Source organism: Alexandromys fortis, unplaced genomic scaffold, assembly GCF_014885135.2.
Source record: "Alexandromys fortis isolate MF-2015 unplaced genomic scaffold, M_Fortis_MF-2015_v1.1 scaffold_174, whole genome shotgun sequence".
Classification (NCBI taxonomy): Eukaryota; Metazoa; Chordata; class Mammalia; order Rodentia; family Cricetidae; genus Alexandromys; species Alexandromys fortis.
Window position 1 is genome coordinate 2,601,065 of NW_026068063.1, and position 26,440 is coordinate 2,627,504.

The following is a 26,440-nucleotide window of genomic DNA, read 5'->3' on the forward strand; positions in this document are numbered from 1 at the left end:
AAATAAATCATTTTAAAAAAATAAAAAAAAGCTGGGTGGTAGTGACTCATGCCTTTGATCCTAGCACTCAGGGGCAGAGGCAAGCGGGTCTCTGTGAGTTCCAGGCACATCTGGTCTACAGAGCAAGTTCTGGGACAGCCAAAACTACACACACACACACACACACACACACACACACACACACACAAACATGTCTTGAAATACCTAAATAAATAAATGTTTTAAATTAAGAACAAAAGATGGGGCCAGAAGGCTGCCCAGGGATATCTAGAGACTTTGGGGGTGGGTGCTGGAGGAAAGCTTGGAACCAGAAATACTCTGTTTTAGGCTGGGTTCTCTAGAGGCATGGTTATGGCTAGGCTCTTCTTTACTGGGGAGAAGGACAGGAGGGAGGGAGGAAGCAGTCAAACGCCAGCTAGGCTTGGGAAATGGTAAAGTGCTTGCCACAGAAGCAAGAGGAACTGAGCTCTATGCCCAGCACCCATGTAAAAAGCCGGTGTGCAGAGACATACTTATAGACCCAGCACAGGAAGGCGGCGACAGGAAGAGGCCTGGAGCCCGCTCACACTCCAGGTCCCAGTGGGAGACCCCGTCTCAATAAGCAAGGTAGACAATTCTTGAGGAATGACACTCAGGGTGATCATGTGACTTCCACACATGCACGTGTGCATGCACATGCTTGCACGCACACACACACACACACACACACACACACACACACAGCAGCAGCAGCTATGTGGTCTAGAATAGAAACTCCCTTCAGCCTGAATCTGTGGAGAGTCTGGAATTATGAATGGCACCACAGAGCTAGGACCACTTTGAGGAAAAGGAAGTGCCCCTGTAGAACCTTCCTTCACCAGTCCTTGGTCAACTTCTGAAGGCAAGGCTACTCCTGTCAGAGCCAAAGAAAGGCAGCTGTGAACTGTAATCAGTCAGCCCTCCAGACAGCAGCTGGGGGTGGGTATGCCAGACAGCAGAATGGACCCCATGGTGCCCACTATGCCTTGGCTTTAGCCATGATGCCTGGATGGGGAAAGAAGGATGCCACAGAGGCCTGGCAGCACTCAGAAGAGGCCTCAGCCTCCCCAGAACCCTCATCCCACAGTGTTCTCTTTGTGAAGCAAAACAAAGTGAGCTTTGACAGGATGACCTGCTGGGCCAGTGATGATGGGAATGGAAGTGGTAGCCAGAGCCAGCAGGCTGACCCCGAGACCTGGCAGAGGCCGCCCTTAAAGGAAACCACAGTGTAGTAATGTCACAGTGTTGGCACCTCTCCAGTCAAAGTGGGCCCTAGGCCGGGTTCACAGGAAAGCCAAAAGAAGGAGCAAGAAATGGGAGAGGAAGGGGAGGGAGGAGGGTTCCAACCAAAGGGTGTGTGATTACTCTCCCTGCCAAGCCAGACTTCCAGACCAACTCCACTCCTTTCCTACATGAACCAGCCTTCCTTTGAGCTCCGTCAGACATCACCACCTCCATGAACCTGCCCAGGTCTCCCCTATCCATGAGTCTCTCTGGGGACTCTGCGGACATCTCCAGGTTCTAGCAGGCTGAGACTGCTTATGTGTAGGACACTTCTATCTATTATTGACACCTGGTCCTCGCGTGTGGCTAGAGCACAGGGCCGAGCCCACGGAGGAAGCCTATCTGTGTGTAACGGGGGCGGGGAAGAACCTGAGGAGGAGGGTGCCTGTCCTACCTCCCTGCTGTCTGTGGTAGGGGTTAGAGACTCATGCAACCTCAAACACCAAGCCTGAAGTAGGGAGGAGTCAGTCAGGGCCACATGCCGTGCCCAGAGCTCACAGGCTAGAAAAAGAGCAGAGTCATGGCAGGCACTCCTGTCCTATGGTCCCCACAAGGCAGGCATCGGAGAAGAGGGACACTGATGGGCTGGAACCATGCATAACCCCTTGTTCACCCGTGTGAACCAAATATCAGCATGATGCCAAGTACTCCACGGGCACATGCCTCTGGGAATGTGATAACAGCGTCACAAGAGGAAGGTATGAGGCTAGGTGGGCACCAGACACCCCGGCAAGAAGCAGTAAAAAATGGGTGCTGCCGCCAAATGAGTCCCCTTGGTGGATTAGAGTGGAGCACACAGGACCAGAAATCTACACCTCAGAAAGTGGGAATTGCTGAGGCTTTAGGGTTGGGAGCCAAAACCAACACACACTGGCTGGGATCCCTCCCACAGACCTCACACTAGACCGGAACCAATCAACCCTGGAGGAGAGAAGCGGCCCAGAGGCTCTTCTGTAGACCTGTCCCAGCATTCCCAGCTTGCTCCTTTGGGTGAGTCTTTGGTGGTCTGAACATGGAAGAAATACTATTAGATGCTCAAATGAGCTGAAAGCCCCGATTCCCTAGTTCAAACTGCTCGCGTATGTCTGTTCTCATCAGGGCCCTGGTCTCTCTCCACTGCTGTAGTGAATAGTTATACCGCCTTCCCCCAACACTTGCTGGTGTGACTGAAGTAAACAATGTCACGGATCAGAAGAGGGATCATTTTTTATGTCTGTGGTGCATACGTTTTATGTTTTTAAAAGGTTCTTTACTTACGCGTATGTTGGGCATGCGTGCTTTGAGTGCAGGTGCCCTCAGATATCAGAGGCATTAGCTTCTCTGCGGCTGGAGTTGCAGGTGATTGTGAACCACCTGGAAACTGAACTCAGGTCATCTACAAGGATAGCACCTGCTCTTAACCACTGAGCCGTTTCTCCAGCCCCTTGGGCCAGTTTGGTCATGGCATATTTGTCTTTTTGATTGAGCTCCTTTGTGATGGTGGTGGTGGTGATGATTGGGTGTTGGCTAACCACAAACTTGCTATGTAGCTGAGGATGACCTTGACCTCCTAATTATAGTCTATATATAGCCTATAATGCTGGTATTTTAGACATGTGCCACCACGTTAAAGTGAACACCTGAGTCAACTGAGCTCAGCAGGCTAAACCCCAATGCAAATGAAGCCTGTCTGGGTCTTAGATTATCACAGAAAACAAGTAGAGCCTCTCCGTTCAGTTGATCACACAGAATACCCAGAACCCAGCTCCAACCAACTTGAAAATGTCTGCAGTCTGTCTGTCCCAAACAGGGTTAAATCACAGCAACTACGGTCCAAGTCTGCAGCCTGTCCGTCCCAGAGTTAAATCATAGCAACTACAGTCCAACATAAACCTTCCTCCAGAGCCTAAGAAGAAGCTCAGACTGTCCATTGCCCTGAGAGTACTCAGATAAAGACCATACTCACAGCAATTTGGCTTCTCCTGGTCAGAAAAGTGCCTAGCAGTGGTCCTTGGGGCCAGTTTGAAGTTATCAATAGGCCTCAGAGGCGCACTAGGTTTTTCTTTTTTCTTTTTTCTTTTTTTTTTGGATTTTTCAAGACAGGGTTTCTCTGTGGTTTTGGACCCTGTCCTGGAACTAGCTCTTGTAGACCAGGCTGGCCTTGAACTCACAGAGATTCGCCTGCCTCTGCCTCCCGAGTGCTGGGATTAAAGGCGTGTGCCACCACCGCCCGGCTAGGTTTTTCAATAAGGACAATTCAGACCCTTCAGGTTCAACATTATAGTCCCCAGGCTGGAAAGACAGCTTGCATTGCACACATGAGGACCTGAGTTCACATTTACAGCACTCAATGTTTTGGGAAATAAATCTAGGCTCAGTGGCACATACATGTCTACATGTGTGTAGCCCCAACACTGGGAAGCAAAAACAGTTGAATCCCTGGAGCTCACTGACCAGCTAGCCTAGCAAACTGGTCAGCTCCAGGGTCCATGAAAGAGCCTATCTCAAAAAGCATCATGTGTTACGCCACCTCCTACGGAGTCTGTGTGATTTCTCACGTAGGCTGTGGCACAAGCTTCAAGGAAGAGTGCCCGCAGAGAAGGTGTGTGTGTGTGCTTCCTGCACTGGAGCCCTTGCACTGTTGGCATTACCTGCTTATGTTCTAGGAACGCAGTCTGGTTTCTTCTGGAAGGGAAGACATAAGTTTCCAGAGTCTACTGATGAGACACTGCCATATACAGGGAATATATGATGCTAATGGAGGAAGATGGGTTAACATTAAAGGCCAAAAGGTTTCCAAGTTTAATCTGGTGCTTAGTAAATAAAGAACAAAAGACAAACTTAATTAAGCAATTAAGACAGATTCAGCAAAGATGGGATAAGGATAGAAGAGAGAGATGAATGCCTGTAATGTCGAGATTGGTTTTGGGGAAGGATTGAAAAGGAGTTAGAAATGTGGAGAAGGAGGAGAAAAAGAAGAAGTTCTTCTGCATAGAAGGCATAAATATAAAAAGACCGTAGACTGTGTGACTGTTAACCACAACCGCTTGCCCTTAGCTCAAAATGCCACGAACTCATAGGCTAGATGAAGATTTATATCGAAACTAATGCCAAGCCACGTCTAGCATGACCAACCGACTCACACCAGGGACATCTGTCTGATGAAAATCTATCCTCACATATCTGATATAATGACCCTAAAAATAATCTGTACCACATGAAAAAAACAATACACACAGTTCAGCAATCTTTCTGTATAAAGGATGAGCCTCACACCCAGTAAAGACACATTCAGATGCAATTCCTTTGAGTCTTGTGTCTGTCTGTCTGTCATTTGCCGACTCCTTTACCCACCTATTCCTGAGACCTTGTCTTGTAGGTCCCAATGCCCCGGCTGAGCTGGTCCTTCCCAAACATTGAAAGTGATTGAGGAAGACACAAAATGCCCACCTCTGGTCTCTATACCTATATACATACATGTGCATGCAACCTTAATCTTCTTGTAGGAAGTCTCTACTGTAACTCTCCAGTGGACTTTCTGTTATGTCAAAATGTTCAGTGTCCCCATGGTCCAAAATGATAGCCACTAGGCACGTGGCCACTGACCAACTGAAAAACTGAATTTATGGTTTCTCTCTCAATTAGTTTAAATAGCTACATGTGGCTAGTGGATACCTTGGACAGCACAGGCCTAGAATATAAATACCAATCGTTATGAACAGATGATAGAACAGGGATAACATTTAGCACAAGTATATCATTTTCCAAATACTGTTCCAAGTGCCCAGTGTCTTGCATATATACCACTACTGTCTACTGGTGATAGAAGGATAAATCCAAGTAAAATTACTAGGAACTTTACGGCATATTCCAATATCATATTTTCCATCTGTGAACACTAACAGTTTATCATGAGACTGATTTTTTTTTAAGATGAAAAATAAGTTGATCCTCCTGCCTACCCTCAGCTTCCTTATGCCCCATGAACAAGGTTGGAAAGGTCTGGTTCCCTCCTCTGTTCATTTCTGGTTTTCTGCTCTGAGCGAAATGGATCCTCAATTCCGTCCACCTCGCCAACCTCAAGTCCACCACATGACGCCTGGGGTGCGCATGCGCGCATGGCTGTTGCGCACGCGGCTGTGCGCTCCTACTCACCGGAGCACATCTCCCCCTTGTAGCGGACACAGGAGAAGTCGTCACACTCGCAGAACTTGCCCGTGATCTTGCCGAAGTCACTGCTGTGGCATACACACTGGCCACAGAGGCACTCGCCCCGCTGGCTGCAGACGGGTTGGCCCTCCTTGGCGCTGCACTCCTCCTGCTGAGAGGGCCGGTAGTCCTCCTCGGAGCACTCACACATGGATCCCAGCCAGCCCTGGTCACAGCGGCACACTCCACACTCAAAGGTCCCATTGCCATTGTTGCAGCGTGGGCTGAGGGGCTGGGCGGAGGCCTGGCAGGCACAGTCACAGTCAAAGGTGACCTGGACGGTGAGGCTATCCTTAAAGCCCACAGGCTTGATGGTGAAAGACTGCTCCTTCTCCTGGGGGCAGCCGCGTACCTTGGCCTCGACGCTAAAGCTCACCTGGATGGAAAGATGACATTCAGACCTAAGTGGATCTGGGTACCGCCCGCCCTAGAGAAACGCTGTGCTGCACCCTACCAAAGACAACAAAACTGGGTGTCAGATCCAACTGCCGTGGGGAGTTTCTTGACCTTAATTCTGTCAAAGGCTGCATAGTAAAAGCTACACTGGCATCATAGTGACTACTGGGACCTATTTGATTGGACAGATGGTTACAGCCTAGCAATAAAAGGCTGGTTTTCTCCTGAGAAGTCAACCAGCTCAAGCAGGACAGGATCTGTGATGCGAACTAAGCCTGCTGGAGTATTATTATTACATATTAACAGCAGGACACGCAAAATACTGCTTTGCATCACACCATGCCATAGAGTGGTCAGTCACAACCTGAGGGATTGCAGTATAAAGTGTCATTGGAGGGTGTGAGCTGTGAACACCTATGTTTAAGAAATAAACATACAGGGCAATGGACCAAAAGACCTATTTTTCTTCATTCCTCTCTCCCATCCACCAGTGCCTTGGAGAGAGCAGAGGAGGACCAGCAAACAGAGAAAACCAGGGGACCGAGAGAGATGGCTCAGCAAGGTAAGAATACTGGCTACCCTTCCAGAGGGCCTGGGTTCAAATCCACATGGCAGGTCACAACCATCTGTAGCTCCAGTTTAAAGGAATCAGACACACTCTTCTGGCCTCCACAGGCACCAGGCACCCACGTGATACCCAAATACACACACACACACACACACACACACACACACACACTCTGGCAAAATAACCATATACATAAACTTTTTAAAGAATAATAATTAAGAAAACCATGGAGGGAACAGAGGGGCAAGATGCACATTTGCACTCTTAAGTCCCAGGGTGGGTGGGTATTTTTGCCTGTTCTGCTGGCTATTTGTTGGATTGTTTTCGTCGGCAAGAATAAAGCCTGGCACACAGTCAGTGGTTGGCAAAAGTCTACAGATGGTAGATTGCAGAGAAGAGAAAGGCAGCACTCTGGGTGGGTAGATTAGAGATCATTTCACTTGCAATCAGACGTACAGGTATGAACACAGCGTACCGAGATGAAGGTTTGATGTGGGATGTTCCTTTGTATGAATGAATATGCTTTATTACCATTATTAAAGAAGCTCTTTTGGCCAGTGGCTTAGTAGAGTAAAGCCAGGCAGGAAATCCGAAGAGATAGAGAGAGAAAGTAGGCGGAGTAGAAGAAATGCCACGTAGCTACCAAAGGAGAAAGATGCCAGCTGCCAGCCAGAACCTTACCGGTAGGGCACACCCTTGGAACGATACACAGATTAATAGAAATGGGTTAATTTAAGATGTAAGAGTTAGCTAGAAACAAGCCTAAGTTATTGGCCAAACAATGTTGTAACTGATATAGTTTCTGTGTTATTATTCGGGTCTGGGCAGCCGGGAAACGATCTACAACAGTTCTCAAAAACTGGTAGGAAGTAAACCTTAGGCAGCAGACACTTCGAGAGGAAAGATTAAGAGCTCTCGTAATCAAACTTCTAATCCTGGAAAAGGTTGGGGTGTAGTGGGTATTCACCCCACCCATGACCTTGGGTTCTCCAGCCCCATAGAGGCGGAGCTTCTTGTCTGCTGATATAACTCCTTTAAAAGAAAGAGGGGGGCAGGCTCATCCTCTCTTGTGTGATGGTCAGAGATCAGACTGCTGGTTCCATTGCCTCCCCTCCCCCCACCCCCGGCAGAGCAGAAGCCCTCGGTGACTATCTACCTTGTTGTGTACCTCATGAGTGTTTTCTGATAAATCCCCGATAGCCATTTGAACGGCTCCTGTGGATTCACCTATATTTGCCTACAATGGGGTACACACAGATTCTGGGGCTCAGGGTCACCCTGCCTAGTCCACCTCACCGTGTCTCCAATCTTGAGTCCCACACAAGACTTGAGGCCTGGGATGACTTCGTTGTTGAGGCAGGTAGCATTGAAGGACAGTGACAGCTCTTCAGGGAGGTCACGCACTTCCAGCTCCACTTTAGAGCGGATTTTCTGAGCAGAAAAGGACAAAGAAAGTAAGGACACAGACAAAAGCCAAGTCCATCCCACTCAAAGCCAACACAGTGGGCTGGGACTTGCCTGAGGCTGAGGTTTCTCTGCCAGTTGCTGTTCTATGGTCTCTGTGCTCAACTGCCTCTTCTGGGTGTCGTTAGGACCTGGCTATCCCTTATTCTGCCCCACAGCTGTCCCTGTACATCTAACCCACTCTACCGTCCCCTCTACCTCTGTCCTGTTCCTCCCTGGCCTTCCTTCCTGGCCCATTTTCTTTCCAAAAGATGCCACCATTCCCAGAGCTGGCAATCCTCTACCCCTAGCAACACAAGAGGGAAACAGGAATGTCGCGTGGGAGAAGGCAGTCAGGGTTCCAAAGACCTTGGCTCTGTTAGAACATGGGCCTGCGCCTTTAGGCCTGAGCCCATAGCCCAGGTCAGTTCATACACTTCAGCTCTCTCTGGGACAGAGTCCCAAAGCAGTTTGTACTGTGACTTGACAGCTTTCAGTGTCAGAGTACCTGGCTTCTCTACCGCCGTGTTCAACTGAATCACATGATATGAAACTTCCTGCCACTCCTAAAAGCTCATATAAAGCCAGACTACTCCTTTGACCTGGGAATTGGTCTGGGGAGAAAAGCTGTTTTTGAAGAGGCTCCCCCTGCCTTCACCCTCATGCAAGTTCTCTCTCTTTCTCTCCCTCTCTCCTCTTGACCTCCCTCACTCTTAATCACGTCCCTCTTCAGGCTTTCAAGGGAAGCCTCTCGTCCCCTTGTTTAGGCCTCCATATTGTATTGTTTCCACCTCCTCCCTTCCACCTCCAGATCCAAGCACGGCCTCAGGGCCCATTCATGTTCAGAAATTTCATCACTGAAGGGAATGTATCAGGTTTCCATTGCAGACTGACCACTGCGTCCCTCCTAAGGCCAACAGCCTTACCCCATAAGCATCAACAATGAGCTGGAGGACATTGCTTGAGTCATCAGACAGGATTCCCACTGTGGTCCCCGGGATAAGCTCGCTATAATTCTAGAAAGGAAGACAAAAACACCCATAGCTTACTGAGGGAAAGTGGTCTCCTCAAAGTCCCCCTAGTCAGACTGGCAGTCGTTGTCATTGGGGGCGGGGGTGACATCAAGACAGGGTTTCTCTGTGTAGCCCTAGCTGTCCTGGAATTCGCTCTCAAAACCAAGCTGGCCTTAAACTCAGAGATCTGCCTGCCTCTGCCTCCCAAGCACTGGGATTAAAGGTGTGCACCACCCACTGCCAGACTGGCAGTCTTAAAATGAAGTTTGGAAGGCACTGTGGGATGTCTCACTTGTCACTACCAGAACAGATCTAGCAGATTTTCCTAGCTGAGGAAAAGTAGGAAACCTTTTTATGCCCCCCTCCTCCCACTGAATTGTCTCCCACCACCACCACCAACACCCTCTTCCTAGTAGGTTAGAGGTTGAAGGGGAAAGGTTACAGGGAGAACTATGTGAAGTACCCGGAGAATGGGTGTAGAAAGGATTTTCCTGGTCAGGTCCCTGGATAGTGACCGCATGGGCTGGCCACCTGGGACAGGTCCATCTTTGGTGACAGGACGGAAGCCCCAGAGGCATGATTACCTGATAGAGGTTGGCGACATTCTCAGTGACTGCGAAAATCAGGTTAATGTTTTTCTGGGATAGTTTCTCAGTCATGAGCCCCAGAGATGGATAGTCCTGGAAAAGGGGAAAGAGGTGAAGGCTCATGCTTCCCTGGACGCTAAGCCTTTGAACTTGTCTTATCTGGGGAAATGTATAACTTTAAGATTTTTATCCACTAATCAAAGTGAGGTATTGTGGTTTGGGTGTGGCTCCAGTGTGTCCCTTGGGTTTCATGTGTTGAAACTGTAAGATGCTGAAGGGTGAAGTCAAACCCCCTACAGTATTTAGGAGTAGAGTGTCTGGGAAATAAATAGGGTTAGAGGTCATTGTGGTGAAGCCCCCAGAGTTGAATCCCCGCTAACTTTATAACAGGAAAACAATGAAACAGAAACCCATACACATGCTCCCTGACCTCTGCTTCATGCCGGCGAGTCTTGGGACTCAGCCAAAAAAGATGATGACCAGATGTGGTCACTCAAACTCGCCAAGTTCTAAGAACAAAACTAAAGGTCTTTTCTGGCTTACTGTTGTCTGCGCTATTGTATTGTTAGCAACAGAAACCGGAACACGAGATGAGTGAGAAGGGCAAAGCAAGGCAAACTTAGCTGTGAGCCCTGGGCTGGTGGTGTTCCGAAACCAAGCTCCTTCCTTTCCACTCAGATTCCAGCCAGCCCCATGAGTTAGGACCCACTGCTGTGAGCTCTGGGCAAATGGTCTAGCCTCGCTCTATGGATCACATAATGAATGATCACCAACCACCACTCTCCCCTACCCCTCTTCTACTCAGCACTGTTCCAGCACATTCCTCCTGCCACTGGAGTGACCTCATCTCGGCAATCCTCCTTCTTCCTTTGCCTAAGCTCACCTCCTCCACAAGTCCTTCCTTGACCACCCTAGCTCCTACAGAGCTTTTCCTCCTTTCCTGCCGACAGCCTTTGATTGTATCAGACACCTAGCACTCAGCATGCGTCCTGTGATATTAATACAGATGTTGGAATACAGCCTCTCTCTTCATCTAAGCCAAAAGCCTTCTAAGAGTCAGTCCTTACAGCTTTTTCATCTCCCAGCTCCTGGCCAATGCCTTGTATAAACCAGTACAAGTGTTGCTGACTCGCCCATTGTCTGACAGTGCTCAACTTCTCATGAGCTCGCCAGCTCAGTCACCTGCCTTTAATCACTTTTAAGCTGTAAGGTGGTTCCTCTATTTATTGACTTTAAAAAATAAAGAGTAGGCTGTGGATGGCTCAGTGGGTGAACACTTATCTAATATATTGTGAGATGCTGGGGGGAAAACATTCATGGTAGTATAAATTTCTAATCCCAACACTCGGAAGACTCTGGCAGAAGGATTGCAAGGCGAAGGCCAGCCTAGGCTATATACAGAACAAGACCCTTCCTCCATAAATAAATAAACAAAGCTGGCATAGTGTCACATGACTGTACCCTCACATCTGTGGGTGATGGCAAGAGGACTAAGAATTACAAGCCTGGGCTGCATGGCAAGACCCTGTCTCAAGAAAACGAAGGGGTGAGGGAACAAGACAGGCAAAGAGTCAAGACTTAATCCAAATAGCCAAAGTGTTATTATTTTAAACTTTGCTACATTTGCCTAATGACTGACACCAATTGTTCCCATTTAAATTTAAGCTCCTTTCCTCTTAATTAACTGTCTGTAGTTAATTAAGGCATATAAAATAACTTTTCAGGAGTTTTCTTACCTATCATCCTAAATTATCCACAAATCATCTTTCCTTCAAACCAAATGGCTCTGTGCCCTTTAACCTTTCCCCAAGAAGCGCTGCTCTCTGGGTCTTTCATTTCATCAGTGAGACCTTTGTCCTCTTTTCCCATCTTCCTCCAGTAACCACACGTGAGCTTGATCCCAAGAAAGGACCAATCCACAGAGGAAGGAGGGACGCGAGCTTTCCAGCTGTGCCTGAGCACATGCTGGATGCCAAGATGCTGATGCTGATGACCGTGGAGTCAGTGTGAACACTCAGACAGGCATGGTCATCTCTCATGGTCGGACCGTTTATACCCTGAATGAGGGTGCCCCATTCGGATGTGGCAGAAACAGGCATTAGCTGAGCCCCACATAATGCCCATAGCAAAGGCCATTCCCAGATTCACACAAAACCCTTGCCTGGAATAAGACAGCCCTATCAGAGTGAACGAGGACCACAAGGGGACCAGGCATCTCACCATGGTCGTGGAGGCAGAGTAATGGTTGTCACTGCCAATGTGACACTGCCCATCGTTGGGAAGGACAATGCCTGCCAGCCTTCCATCCAGTGCAATGTGGGTTTTGGCATCGGTGGTGAACACCAGCAAGTGGGACGCGTCATTCCTCCAGCCAATTTGTTCCTGTTAAAGAAAAAAAAAAAAAAAAACATGGCAACTTCAGCTACATCATCAGTGTGGAGCAAAGACCCCAGAACCTCCGTACCTAAAGAGCTGGACAAGCTGAATTGAAGAGGGAGCTCAGCCCCAAGCCTTGGAACATAAACTAGAACGTTCCACTCCAGGCTTTCTTCCCTTAATCAGCCCATTGTTGATTAGGGCAGGAGGCTGAGTCCCGCCTTCTTCAGCTCCACACATAACTCCTCCCATGACAGGAAGGCATCTGTATCCCTGGAATTGGCCCAGGCTAGAAGAAATCCCACCCTAAGATCTGCTCGCTTTGCTGAGGTCAAGTTAACCCAGGCTTGACTCTGAAATAATACCAGAACATGTGGGCTGCTGATCTCCCTAGGAAAGGTCTGGGGTTACTGTGGTTCAAAGGGGTGTTAGCTGTGGCCTTGGTGTGGCTGTAAAGAGAGACTGTGTAGCAGAAACAATTGATTACTCATACTGTATCAAGTCCTGCCTGGCTCCTCTCCCCCATCACACCGGAAATCCCCAACTGAACTGTTTCCTTCCCCGTTTTGAACTGTGCCAGCTACACCTGGCACCCCTTGCCCTCCAAACTCACATCACAGACTGTAGCCTGCATGATGGCGTCAAAGCCGCCCTCCGGGGCATCGCGGTTACGGGACACACTCTGTTTCTTCACTTCCTCGTTGAAGCGGGTCACCTGGTCAGTTAGCGTCAACACATGCTTGTAGCCAAACATTGGCAAACATGCGGTCTTCATACTGAGGGGAGCGAGAGGTCATCTTAATAGAAGCTGTGGTGTAAAGGTGGTCTGAGGGTCAGGTAAAGAGAGGGACAGATGTGGACAGTGGTGTGCCCAGACTAGGTCCATATCATATTGGTTTTTCTCTTTTTATTTTTATTTTGCAGTGCTGGGGATTGAACTCAAAACCTCATGCATGGCAGATAAAAGTGCTATCACACAGCTGCACTCCAGTCCCACAGAACCACAATTACTGAGACAATCTAGACTTCAAGTCCTTCAGATTCCCTATGGCAGGCACCACAACCGTACCCCCAGACAGCCAAAAGGACAGGAAAGGTAGCAATGAAACCAGACAAGACAGATTAAAGTCCAGCTCCCCGTTTACCAAGCACGGGCTCTCTGACAGCTTTTCTAAACTCGCGTTCCAGAAAGTACTTGGAACACAGCAACAAGAAAAGTAAGTAATACACAAGCCAAATGAAGACAAGGGGCTGGAGGCGTAGCCCAGTGACAGGTTTGTATATGGAGACATAATGGCGCTTATCTCATGAGAACTATCGCAAGACCAAGAAAAGCAAGTACACAAGGGGAAGGCTCCAGCATCATGGCTGGCATCAGCAACACTTCTTTTTTTTTTTTTTCAGTGCAAAAAATAAAGCAGGTGTCCAGCAAATTTACAGCCCATGCTGTTCCCGGATATGTTTTTCTGGGGAAACAGCCCAGACAGACGCTGAAAAACTGTGCCGTAGAATTGTTTAAAAGTTAAAAAGAAATCCCATGCCTCATGAGTCCAGCAACCATCATTTCAATATTCTTTATTTTTAATTACGTGGGGGGGGGTGAGAATATGAGAGGGGAGAGGAAGAGAGAGGAGACAGAGACAGAGAGAATGAATGTGTGCAGACGCCTATGGAGGCCAGAGACAGCATCAGATCCCCTTGAGCTGGGGTACCGGGTACTGGACTCTGGAAGAGCAGGAAGCATTCCTAACCACTGGGCCATCTCCCCAGCCCCAGTTATCATTTTAAATAACTACTATCCATACATTTACAGTCTCCATCAAGCAAGCCATTCAATAGTAAACTGCTATAGCATGAACAGGAGATGGACTCGTGTGTTTGAACACTTGGTCCCCAGGTGGTGACACATTTCAGGGAGGCTGTAGAATCTTTGTAACATAGAACCCAGCTGGTGTGAACAAGATTATATGGCCAGGGCTCGTTTTGTTTGGATTGTTCCAGTCAGCTCCACTGCCAGCCCTTGTGGCATGTAGCAAGTAGCTGCCACAGGTTCCTGCCACCACAGACCAAGCCACTTTAGACTTCATGCCTTACTTGTCATGATGGATTACATCCTCTGAGCCATGAGCCAAAGCAAACCTTACCCCACTTAAGTTGCCTCCGCCAAGTGTTTGGTGACAACGGCAAGAAAAGTAACTAATGCAGAAGCTAAACAGAGGCACAGGGCCGGAGACGTCGTTCAGCAGTAGGATGCCTGCCTAGCAAACATGAGATCCCAAATTCAATTTCTAGAGCTCCTCCAACCCCAGAGCTACGATGGGTTGGCACGTGCCTGTAATATGGCACTCGGGAGACTGAAACCAGCCTACGCTACATAGCAAAAATCTCTGTCTCAGAAAAAAAAAAAAAAGGTGTGAGGATTGGAGATATGGTTGGGTGGTTAAGAGCATTGTCTGGCCAGGCTAGTGGTGGCACGCTTTAATCCCAGCACTTGGGAGGCAGAGGCAGGTGAGTCTCTGAGTTCGAGGCCAGCCTGGTCTACAGAGTGATTTCCAGGAGAGCCAGGGCTACACAAAGAAACCCTGTCTCCAAAAGAAAAAGGAAAATAAAAAGAACACTAGCTGATCTTCCAGAGGACCCACGTTTAATTTCTGGCATCCACATGGTGGCTTATAACCATCTGTAACTCCAGCTTCAGGGGATCCAACACCCTCTTCTGGCCTCTGAGGGCACCAGGCACACACATGGTACACAGACATGCATGATGCAAGCAAACATTGTATGCATGAAACAAAATTTAGACATATATATTTTTATAAAGGAGGCAAATAGAGAGAGGGAGAACTTAACTATTTATATACTGTTAAAAATTCAAAAAAGTGACTTAATTTTCTTGCATTTTAACTCTGGAAAATTTATGCTCTTGATGCCTAGAATAATGAGACTAGAACCAGTTCTTCTGAAATCATAGCGACGTTTTCACTCACCGAGACCTCTCTCCACTTTTGACCTCATCCGCCCCACACTTTCCTCTTCCTCTCTATTCATTTGGGACTAAGCCAATAAGCTAATGACATTTCTGTGTAGAACCCTAGCAGCCCCTAGCAGCCTTGAGCCTGTTGGCGTAATACTCCAGATAGTAAGCCCAGCTGCCGGGCAGAGAGGAAGTTTATATAAAGCAGCAAATCAAACAACCTCCAGGGGGGCTGGAGAGATGGCTCAGCGGTTAAAACATCTGATGCTCTTTCAGGCGACCAGAATTTGGTTGCCAGTACCAACGTTAAGTGACTCATAATCACTTGTAACCCCAGTCCCAGGGGGTCTGACACCCTCCTCCAGCCTCCACAGTCACCTGGCATGCACAGACACAAAAACATACATATACATACATAGAAATAAAAATAAATTTCTAAAGAAAATAAAACCTGGAGTTTAAAATGGCTACTGGGTCTTGGACCAGCCTGAGACAAAGGGAAGGGGTGCTTCATGGGCTTGTGTTACCTGTAACAGGGGTTTTTGATGGCCTCTGGTGGGGAGATGAACATGTATGGTGATACAGGTTTGTCCACAAAGGCCCCAAAGCCAATCCGAAGGTTGCTAGTAAGCTTGCGCATCTGGGAAGCCAACTTGGTACCCAAGGTCTGTATGCTTGACAGATCATCTTTCATGGAGTAGGACAGGTCCATCAAGTAGTAGATGTCTACAGGGTAATCCTCCACCTGCCGCACTTGAAGTGAAAAGATCTTCGAGTCATCTGGAAGACAGAAGGATGTCGGTTTTTCTCTCCTCCTCTCCGCCACAGGAGATAAATAGCCATCCGATCAAATTAAGCTTGAAAGTTTTGATTCCCACCCCGCTCCCCATTATAACTCCATTCATCTCGCAGTCTCTTGAACTTCTTCCTTTCCATTCTGTGGTTTCCCGCTATAAATCCCCATGTGTGTGAACCTCTTGGTCCTCAGGTCTACTATCCCAAGTCAGACAACTCTTGACCGCAACTACAGGTCAGACTCTGTGAAGGACAGGAACTGTACTGGGTACAGTGGCACACAACTGTACTCCCAGAGTGCACGCAGCAGAAGCAGGGAGATTCCTGAAAATTCAAGGCCAGCCTGGGCTGTACAGCGAGTTTCAGGCTGAACAAAAGTCCTGTCTCAAAACTAAACAAATAGCACCCTGCTTTTCTCCAAATCCCACAATGCCTTGTATATAGTGGGGCTCTCTCCAGCTCTTACTGATTTATTCAGGCCAAGCATTGATAAGCTTAGCCCAATTCCCTCTCCTCTTTAGTTCCTACTTCATCTGTTCCTAAATAGTCCCTATCCCCTGTGGTGGAAAACAGGCTCACAAATTGGCCGGGTGGTAGAGGCACACGCCTTTAATCCCAGTACTCAGGAGGCAGAAGCAGGAGGATCTTAGTGAGTTAGAGGTCAGCCTGGTCTACAGAGTGAGTTCCAAGATAGCCAGGACTGTTACATAGAGAAACCCTGTCTATTTGCACCTCCACAAAAAGCTGCTGCAGACTAGATAAAACACATCAGGAGGAGGCGGCATCAGAAGGGTTAAGCAACTAATAACCAATCAAATAACTAGAAACAGGGTGGGCCTAGGATTCACACTCAGACCTTCTGACTCAAATCCTTACTCCTCTCATTTTCCTCCATTCTCCTACCCACAACTGCCCCCACTCCTCTTTCCACCCCATTCCTCGTGCATGCTGCCCCTTACCCCCAGAGTTCCTGCTCAGACCTTCTATGGATGTCCCTTGCCCGCTTGTGCTGAGTGTCTCCCCAGGATGAGCCCTGTGCCTACCTGGCCGCAGTCGAAGGGCAATCCTCTGGGGGCTGACTTGAGTGATCTGGGCGCTGTCTCCAGAACCCTTGCCGCTGAGTGGTCTGTCCTCCAGGATCTGGGCCTCGCTGACTGGGAACTCAATGGACTCTGGAGCACAGCCGTCCTTCAGCAGGTTCTCCTTCAGGTTACAGCGGGGTGAGCCCTGGGGCAGAGCCTACGGAGACAGGAGCCCAAGGGGGAGGCCTGACGTCAGAGCTAGCACGGCTACGTCTCCGGCATGACAAGTCACCTCCCAATGACTTAGATCTTACCCAGCCCTTTGAAGCTAATCTAGCACAGGAGTGCTGGGGTCCTTTCTAGCGACACACACAAGCAAGAGCAAACAGGCTGAGTCAGGACCTGTTCGTGATTGACAGGTGAGAGGAGGGTGCACTAAGTGAGGTGTCTGGCAAACTAGTGCTTTCCAAACTGTGAAACAGAAAGCAGTCTGTGAGTCGCAAAATCGGGTTTACTATTGAATTGAGTGGAACAGAAAATACCTGAGTATGTAAATAAAAGTTTCCATATTAGATGGGAAACCTGTTGCTTACTGGCGAATGGGATTTAGCATACATAATGAGTGATTTAGCATACATGATGAGTAATAATACATGAGGTATTTCTTTCTGTAGGTCAAGGTTAAAACCACTTACAGCTATGGTGTTAGATGCTGGCTGCTTTATAAGGTCTTGGTTGTGCGCTTCCTGTCCCCCCTCCTCCCCGAGGACACAGGTGACAGAGGGGAGGCAGGGAGGGTAAAGAGTAAGAGCACTGGAATGAACAAGCTGAGCTCAGACTGCCCCTCAGTATCGCCACTGACTGGGTACCAGAGCACGACACCCGGCTCTCGGAGCCCAGTTCCTTCAGTTGTAACGTGAAGGGTAAAAGTCTTCCTTGGCTACAAACAGCAATCAAACCACAGAGACAGGAGGGGAAAAGAAGGTTGCTGCGGGCTAGGGAGGAGTGGAAGGAAGAGTTGTTTAATTGGCCCAGAGTTTTAGTTTAGCAAAATGACATTAGTTATGGGGATGGATGATGATGAGGGGGTCCCATTACAAACAGATTTAATGCCACTCAAGTGTACTCTTAAAAAGGAATATATACAACGGAATGCTTAGGAGGGCTGGGGAATGGTGCAGTCAGAAGTGCTTGCTGCACAAGTGTGAGAACCTGAGCTCGGCACCATGTTTTAACAAAAGGGAGGGGGGAGTCTGCGGACACATGCCTGCAAACCCAGAGCTAGGGAGGTGGAGCCAAGAGCATCCCTGGGGGCTTGCTGACCAGCTTGGTTAACCATACCGCTGAGCTCCAGGTATAATGAGCGACCCTGAGTCTCAAGAAATAAGGTGGAGAGAGAGAGAAAGAAAGACACACAAAATAGATCTTCACACACGTACACACCACACACACACACACACCAGGTTAAGATGGTAAATTCTGTTATATGTATTTTACCACAATAAAAAAAAAATAGTTTAAGCCAGGTGGTAGTAGCGCACGCCTTTAATCCCAGCACTCGGGAGGCAGAGACAGGCAGATTTCTGTGAGTTTGATGCCACCTGGTCTATAGAGCTAGTTGCAGGACAGGCTCCAACGTTACAGAGAAATGCTGTCTCAAAAAGCAACCAAACAAAAAAGCATTAGTTTAAAAAGAACTAACAAGAGCCCTCCATCACAGGATGTCGTGCCAGGCTAAAAAAAGACCATGTATGTATACAGTAAGTGCTCAATCAGCGTTAGCTCTTAATATGAAGTGTTGATAAGGAATTCCTGAATGAGCTCCTTTTGAATAAGCCCCACAAGCTGGGAAAAGACCATGAGGACAGGCTGCTGACCCTCCTTCACCCTGGACGAAAACCACACTGACACAGATGCCCTCAGCCTCTGGAACTCTGTGTGTGCTCACGTGCAAGAACTAACTGTTCTTGGAAGGACAGTGAAATCAGAAAACAGGCCCCAGAGCTAGGTCACCGCTAGCTAGCCATGTGACCCCATAGAAGTCACTCTGGACCTTAGTTTCCTGGGGTTAAGGAACACAATGCCCTCGGTTAGGTCATACCCCGGCACTAAGCGTACTTAACCAGAACTGCCTGAACGTGTATCTAGCTGGCACTTGCCAGGTCGAGGAGATTAACCTGAAAGCTGACCTGGACCTATTCCCAATGTCTAGGTCTTCAGACTTTCCTAACAGCACCTTCCAAACCATGATCCCCCACCCCCACTCCCAAAAGAAACTACTAATATCCCCGAGCAACTGTTAACATTTACTGAGCACTCGCTGCAGCTAGGCTGGGACAGGACACCACAAACCACTGCAACGCTGACGGCCTGGTCAGGCGGGAATTACTCATTCTTATTTCACAGGTGAGGCACCTAAGGGTAGGAGGCTTCACCAACGAAGAACACAACTTTCTGGGCTAGAAATCTGAGGCCTGAAGAAGTTAGCTGACTGCCCAGAGTCACAGAACTTGGGCGCCACACAACTAAGATGCCACCCAGGCTTTCTGCCTGTGAGCAGCCTCATAAAGGAAGTTTTACTGCATTCCACAGAAAACGTAATAAAACGCAGTAAAGCTGGTTGGGAGGAATGGTCCTGGGAGGAGCCAGAGCAGAAAATGCCCCAGGCATTCGGAGAACAGGACGGGAGATAGAGACCTGTGAAGTGTGTGGGGAGAGATGGGCAACATCCTCCATGTGCAGCTGTGCAGACCTGGACCTGCAGAGGGAACAGGCCACAAGAGACACCCACATTCTAAAGATGGGCAACATCCTCCATGTGCAGCTGTGCAGACCTGGACCTGCAGAGGGAACAGGCCACAAGAGACACCCACATTCTAAAGATGGGCAATATCCTCCAAGTCCAGCTGTGCAGAACCTGGCACCAGGACACCCACAGAGGGATCAGGCCACAAAAGACACCCACATTCTAAAGCTCAAAAGGTCCCCTTTGAGGAGTTGAAGACCTGCCCCGTGTAGATGGTGGCATAGTAGCAGTGCAAGCATACAGATACACACACACATACACACACACACCACACACACACACCACACACACACACACTACACATATTCCACCTTCACACAATACACTCTACCCTTACCCACCTCCCCAACACACACACATATACACATTCCACCCTCACACATACACACTCCACCCTTACACACACACACTACACACATACTACACACACACACTACACCTACACAAATACAACACACACCACACACACTCCACCCTCACACACACACACTCCACCCTTACACACACACACACTACATACACACCACACACACACACACACACACACACACACACACACCACCACCACCAATCTTATCTGTGATTCCCACTTCCCACAGACCTCAGAGAAAACCTTCCCGAAAAGGCAATGATTAGATCACCGAACTGCCAGAGAAGCTGAGCCTCTCCAGAACAAGACAGAAACAGGAGGGGGGAAACTGAGGGGTGGGGGGGACCAGGAAGCTGAGGGAGAACTGCAAGCCACCAAGAATCCTCAAGCTCTACAAGGGGACCATGCTCTGGGTAGGGGCTTTCCTCGCTCCTACTTCCTAACCGCAGTCTCCAGAAGCAGAGAGCTGCAAGCTCACATGTGCTGAGAGTCGTTATGCTTTCTACGAACGTCCCTAGAAATAAACACTGAAAAATAAAGAAAAAAAAATGGAAAAATAAGACCAGGCCGTCTCCCTCCTTTGGTGATCGCTGATGTCAGAAGTCAGAAACCTAACAGACTCCTTGGCCTGGCTCTTCCTGAGAGCCTCCTGCCCTGGGAAGATACCAAAGATACCAAGGCGATGTCCTCAACACACTTGGCCACATTCCCACCCCAGGCCCAGATGTGAGAAGGGCTATCTCCAGGTCACTCAAAGAGAAAACTAGAAACCGGGTTGATGTTAACTGTTCTAGTTCCCACCCAAACCGGATGCTACACAAAAGAGTCAAGCCCCACCCCATGGGGGGCGCGGGGGGGGGGAGATCACCCACAGGGGTAGGAGGCGGGGGCGGGGCTGAGCTCTGTGAGCTGCTGGATCCCTGCCCCTCCTGAGAGACTGACACATTCTATTAGGTCCAGGCCCCCTTAATTCTGTTTGGGAAAAGTACAGCATGAATAATAGTCCCTGTGATCTCTGTCTCACAGGGCTGGGCAGGGGCTAAAATAAGACTGTGAGATGATTTCAAAATCCAAAGTCTCAGTGTGAGTCAAATAGACTCAAATCCTCTGGGGGTCCCGGGTAAGGGGCAGAGGCCGCTTTCCTGAAGTCGTCATTGTAACGGCCACTGTACGGTGTGCTCTCTCCTGGGGGACGCAAGGGAAAACATATCCTTGAAGTTTTCTCTTTTTTTTCAGTACTAAGAGTGGACGCGTGTTCCAGGCTCTGTCTACCACAGCGCTATCTCCCTGGGCCCACTCCGACACTGCTGTCTGATTGGCTCACTTAGTAAGGGTAGGAAATTACCTGAACACAGAGAGAAGTTTGGAGTCAAGATAAAGGAAAACAAGGCGTTTTAGTCTATAGCTGTCAGGACTCAGGCTTTGTTGGTGACGAGGGACACACTGTGTTATTTGTTTGAGGTTTGTCTGTTTGGTTGGTTTGTTTTGTTTTTATTGAGGCAGAAGTTCATTTAGCCCAGGCTGGCTTTGAACTTCTATTGTTGTTCTATTGGCTTTGAACGCTTCATGTGTGTAATGCAAAAATTACCTTGAACTGTTTTTTATGGTATATATGTGTATGTTATGCACACTGACACATGCATGTGTAGGTGTGCCTGTGCACACACACGAGGAAGCCGGAGGAAGATGTCGGATGTCTTTCTCCATCATTCCCACTTCCCTTTCTTTTTTTAAGACAGGGTTCGCCATGTTGCCCTGGCTGCCCTGGAACTCCTTATATAGACCAGGCTAGCCTCAAACTCAAAGAGATCTGCCTACTTCTACTTCACCAGTGCTGGGATTGAAGGCATGCGCCACCACAGCCAGCCACCTCACTTTTTGATAGAAGGTCTCTCGGTGAATCTACAGTTCGCTGCTTTGGCTAAGATGTCTGGCCAGCAAGCTCCTGGGATCTACCTGTCTCTGCTCCTCAACCCTGGAATCACAGGCACGAGTGGCTATCCCCAGCTTTTCCATGGGTGCTGGGGATTTGAACCCATCTCCTCATGCTTCCACAGCAAGTGCTCTTACCCACAGAGCCATCTCCACAGCCCAACCCCAAACTTCTGCCTTCACCTTGATCCTGCTACCTCTGCCTCCTGAGGACCAAGATTACAGGCATGTGGTTACCACGCCCAGTTTATGAAGTACTGGGTTTAGCCCAGGGCTTCAAGCACTCTACCAACTGAGTTACATGGACAGACCTGCTGTCTTAGTTGAGGCGTCTTTGCTACGAAGAGACACCATGACCACGGCAACTCTTATAAACGAAAACATTCACTTGGGGTGGTTTACATTTTCAGAAGTTTAGTCTGTTATCATCATCATGGTGGGACATGATGGCATGCAGACAGACATTGTGCTGGAGAAGTAGCTGAGAGTCCTATAGCTTGCAGGCCACAGGAAATGAACTGTCTCACTGAGTATAAGTTGAGCATTATATAAGACCTCAAAGCCTGTCTCAACAGTGACACACTTCCTCCAGTAAGACCGTATTTACTCCAAAAAGGCCACACCTCCTAATTGTGCCACTCCCTTTGGGGGCATTTTTTTTCAAGCCACCACACCTACTATACATTTTTTTCTACAATAACAAATTTTGGGACAAACTCAAGGTAGACACCTTGTGTTCCAAGTTATAAATATAAAGAAACTACAGACATGATCACGAAATGCTGATAAACACACACACACACAGAGTGTCCTGAGCCTTTCCCTGCAGATGCAGAGAAGGAAGTCCTACTGGAGTCTTCTCCTTTCTAGTCCCAAACCCCATTCTTCCCCTTTCATTCTTGGATGTCAGGTTGGGAGCTGGTCCACCTTGCAACGTGTGCTCAGGCCTGCACATCAATTCCCAGCATTTTGCCCTTTTAGAAAGATGGCCAAATTTAGAAAATATCCAAAGCATACCAAGATGAAAAATGGTTTAATCCAACTTGGATTGGGTACTCTGTGTTTATATGGCAACCTCAATTCTACCTCCACCCACCTTATCCAGTCCCAGCCTCCACCAGTAGCTATGGTATCCCCTTGCTACCATAACAACCTGTTCTGATGCAATAGGTCCAGGGTCCATTCTGGGAGCCATTATAGTTAACAAACACTTCAGGCTTGTTAAATCACTACATGGCTTCAGAAAGTTCTAGACTCCAGTGTGATACCACTTAAGACAAGATTACAAGGTCTAACGCTGTGTGCAGCTGGGGTCTTCGCTAGCTGTATAGACCAAAGAGGGCACACTGCCCAAACCCATGCTATCTAACCATGTATCAATCTATCTCGCCAAGAACCCACCCTATGCACATGGTCCCAAAACACCCCACTCATACACACTGGCTCTATTTTCCTCTGACCCAGCCAAGTGCTTACTATACACACCCAAGAGCTGCTATCCTTTAAGGACCAGAAGCTGAGCCCAACCAGTTGTTTTCAGAGGCACTGCCAACATCAGCACCGCCTGAAACTGTCAAGGCAGGGGAGGCAGGGGGCTCTGCAGCACCCCCAGCCCTACCTTTGGTTGTTTTAAGTCAAGAGCCAAACACTTTCAAGACTTAAGCTTGCCCTGTGCTAGGGAAGCCCTCAGGGAACAGACAAGAGCCATGTTCTCGTCCTAATCCAGGGTTCCTCCCTGTTTGACACATTCTGTCCCACATCTGACTCCCCGGATCCCCTTCCTCCTCCTCACTTAGTGATGTTAGATGTCGTCATCCACTGTGTTCCATTCTTTCGTTTCCTTTGGTCCTAACTGCCACCCATTTCCTGACTCCACCCCAACAATAATAGGCCAGTCCTCCCCAGCCTCTCTACCTCTGGCCCCTCAGTCTGCCCCACAGGGCAAAGATTCACCATAGTGACCAATAAATATTCCGAATCTGTTCATACGGGCTAAGGAGGAGCTTTGGCTGGTCAGGGCCCAGCTCTAGCTTGTCCCCTTAAGACCCAGATGGGTAAAAAAATGGAAGAGGAGAATGGGATAGGGCTGGACCCCCCCAAAGGACAGACTCTCGGGGGAGCCTTGCTTTCCCCCAAGACTCCCTTGCCTACATTAACTTCAGGTTGAAAGGGAGGGGAGGAGGGGGAAACATCTTTTGAGCGACACTAGGTCTTCTTCAGGGAGGTCCTCTCTGCTCCCCTCTGCTCCAGCAAGCCAACCTCGGGGCAGCCAGTTCCAACAAGACACCCTCCATATCCGACTCCTTCTCCTGGGACTCTTGCAGAATTCCAACTTCCCTAGAAAGGGAGCTTCACAAAGCCATGATGGCGAGCAAAGGCAAAAGGATATAACAAATGAAAAGGGAGAAACCACACCACACTTAAGCCTCCAGCGCAGCCCAGAGGGGAGGGGTACATGCGGGGGTGGAGAAGAAGGGCTTACCCTCCCCAAGCCCCCAGAGAATGTTTCATTTGCTAAATGAGATCAGTCTCGCCCAGATGTTAGACAGCTGCCTCTAGAAGCGGTTCCCGTGCTGAACAGTGCTGAGGCCAAAGCTGTGTGTGAGCCGGCTCCTCAGAGGCTCTGGCAGCCTTCCTCTAGGGGATAAACACAGCCTTCTGCTCCCTTCCTCCCCTGTCTGCCCAGGAGACTGCCTTTTTAGGAAACTCAGAGGATCCAGAAGAGAAGCAGACAGAGTGAGGGGAGGGTTAGGCTGGTCAGGGAGCTGACCACAGGTGGCTCAGGAGCCAGCTAGCAGCTCAGGTGACCATCTGCTGGGGGTGGTGACTCATTCCCTCTGTAACTGCTGGGAACCTCTCCAGACACATGCACCTCCCCTACCTCCGCATCAACCTTTGCCAGCTCCCAATTCCCAGCCACAAACACAGCATTCCCTCAGACACACTCATTCCCTAGGGCCTCAGACACAGCAAACTCTCTACCCAGACATGGCTGACCCTCTCCTGTGGGCTGTGCTTGTTCCCCCATTGACACCTCAAAAAGGAAGGGAGGGAGGGGGGAGGGAGGGAGGGAAGGAGGGAAGGAGGGAGGGAGACAGAAGGGCCTCATCATCAGAGAAAAGAGAAGGAAAGGGGATCTCTAAAAATGTGTTTGCACGCATGCGCATGCACACACACATACACCACACACACACACACACACACACACAGGATTGCTCTTTGGGTTTTAGCATTGTTTTTTCACTCTGGGGGAAAATAAGCATCCCTCCACAGCACCCTCTGTGCACCCTAGCACCCCTCTCTCACTTTGAGACTAAAGCCCTTCTTCCCTGAGATGGTCTAGCCCAAAGCAAGTACAGCCTGGTGAAGGGTAGCAACAGTCACTACAAGAAAAGAGGCCCAAGCAAACTGGCTGGGCCTGGGAGTGCAAAGCAGGCTCTAGATGCAGCAAGGAAAGATTAAAAGAAGTAAAAGGAACTAGGCAAACAAGAATCCCGCCTGTTTACCAAAAACATCACCTCTAGCATAAAAAGTATTAGAGGCACTGCCTGCCCAGTGACAAACGTTCAACGGTTCAGGTACCGGCTTCCCACCATGCGGCAATGGGAAGGCTTCACCTAGTCTTGCTCCACAGGGGAAAGAGACTGTATTCAGGAGGGAGAAAAGAGTCCCATGCATCTGTGCTTACACAAAAGCACCTAAATCAAATGGGGTGTGAACTGAAGTTTGGGGGGCATACCCATGTTGATCATTCTACAAGGCTAAATGAATGCTACAGGTTGGGAGTCAAAATATTTGTAGCTATATTATCCCCCTAAATAGACATCTGTCACCCACATCTGGATTTGACCTAACATTATTAAGATGTCAAATAATTTGCAAACAGATTCTTAGCTCCCACCAACCCAGGCTAGGGCACCAGACGCTTATAGCAGGGACTCCGCCTCTTTGCTGCAAACCACCATACCTGATGTCTCACCGATGTGTTTTTAAACCACCTTGGTTTATTACTTTCTTTGCTCTCTTACAATAAAACCTTGATTAAACTGGCCATCCTCCTGGGAACACAGCATCTGAAGCAACCTGAATCCGCTTGGCCACTGTCACTTACGCTTGGCTCTGGAATAAACTTCCTCAGATTCCTTTGGAGTGAGGGCATTGACAAAATAAGGTACAGGCTCCTTACCTCATCTGAACACCAGGCACACGCAGGGCTCACAGCCAGACACTGCTGGCAGGAGTTCACGCCTCGGGTGGTACAGATGTTGGACTCTACAACGAGAAGACCAAGAAAGACATTAGCACCTCATTTGCTCAAGGCAGGGACCATCCTGCCCCAACTACCCCAGACTTCTCGAACACTCAGGTGAACATTTCCCAGGTACACACAAACATGCCCTAACTTTACCATAGACATTTACCAAACATGGGCTATTGATAAGCAAGAAAGAAAATTAAAAAGATGGGGAGAAACTCATTACTATATTAGCAGGGGAGGCCACAGTGACAGCAGCTGATGGCACTGGGCCACAGACCCAAATGTCTTATCAGAACCGATAGGATGGCTTTAATTAGTGATGGTTTTATACCTACACTGGACGAATGAAAATCCAAGGCCCAGAGTCATGGCCAGGGGCCTTCTCCAGCTGTCCAGTAGTCAGAGCCACT

The 26,440-nt window shown here is 48.7% G+C and overlaps 1 protein-coding gene across 3 annotated transcripts in view; it reads right to left on the reverse strand.

Annotated features, from left to right (window-relative positions):
- The window catches only part of Itgb3 (integrin subunit beta 3), a 57,689-nt gene that overhangs the window by 15,497 nt on the left and 15,752 nt on the right, over positions 1 to 26,440 (reverse strand). Inside the window, exons 2-10 of one of the 3 annotated variants that reach the window (XM_050120433.1) lie at positions 25,959 to 26,044; positions 16,686 to 16,881; positions 15,375 to 15,627; positions 12,487 to 12,649; positions 11,718 to 11,879; positions 9,495 to 9,590; positions 8,824 to 8,913; positions 7,746 to 7,885; positions 5,437 to 5,861 (exon numbers count right to left, since the gene is read on the reverse strand). In XM_050120433.1, coding sequence (XP_049976390.1) covers positions 5,437 to 5,861; positions 7,746 to 7,885; positions 8,824 to 8,913; positions 9,495 to 9,590; positions 11,718 to 11,879; positions 12,487 to 12,649; positions 15,375 to 15,627; positions 16,686 to 16,881; positions 25,959 to 26,044 — 1,611 coding nt within the window. Of the gene's footprint in view, positions 1 to 5,436; positions 5,862 to 7,745; positions 7,886 to 8,823; positions 8,914 to 9,494; positions 9,591 to 11,717; positions 11,880 to 12,486; positions 12,650 to 15,374; positions 15,628 to 16,685; positions 16,882 to 19,361; positions 19,733 to 25,958; positions 26,045 to 26,440 lie in introns of those variants that run through there. The other 2 variants (XM_050120434.1, XM_050120435.1) reach the window with 2 other exon arrangements.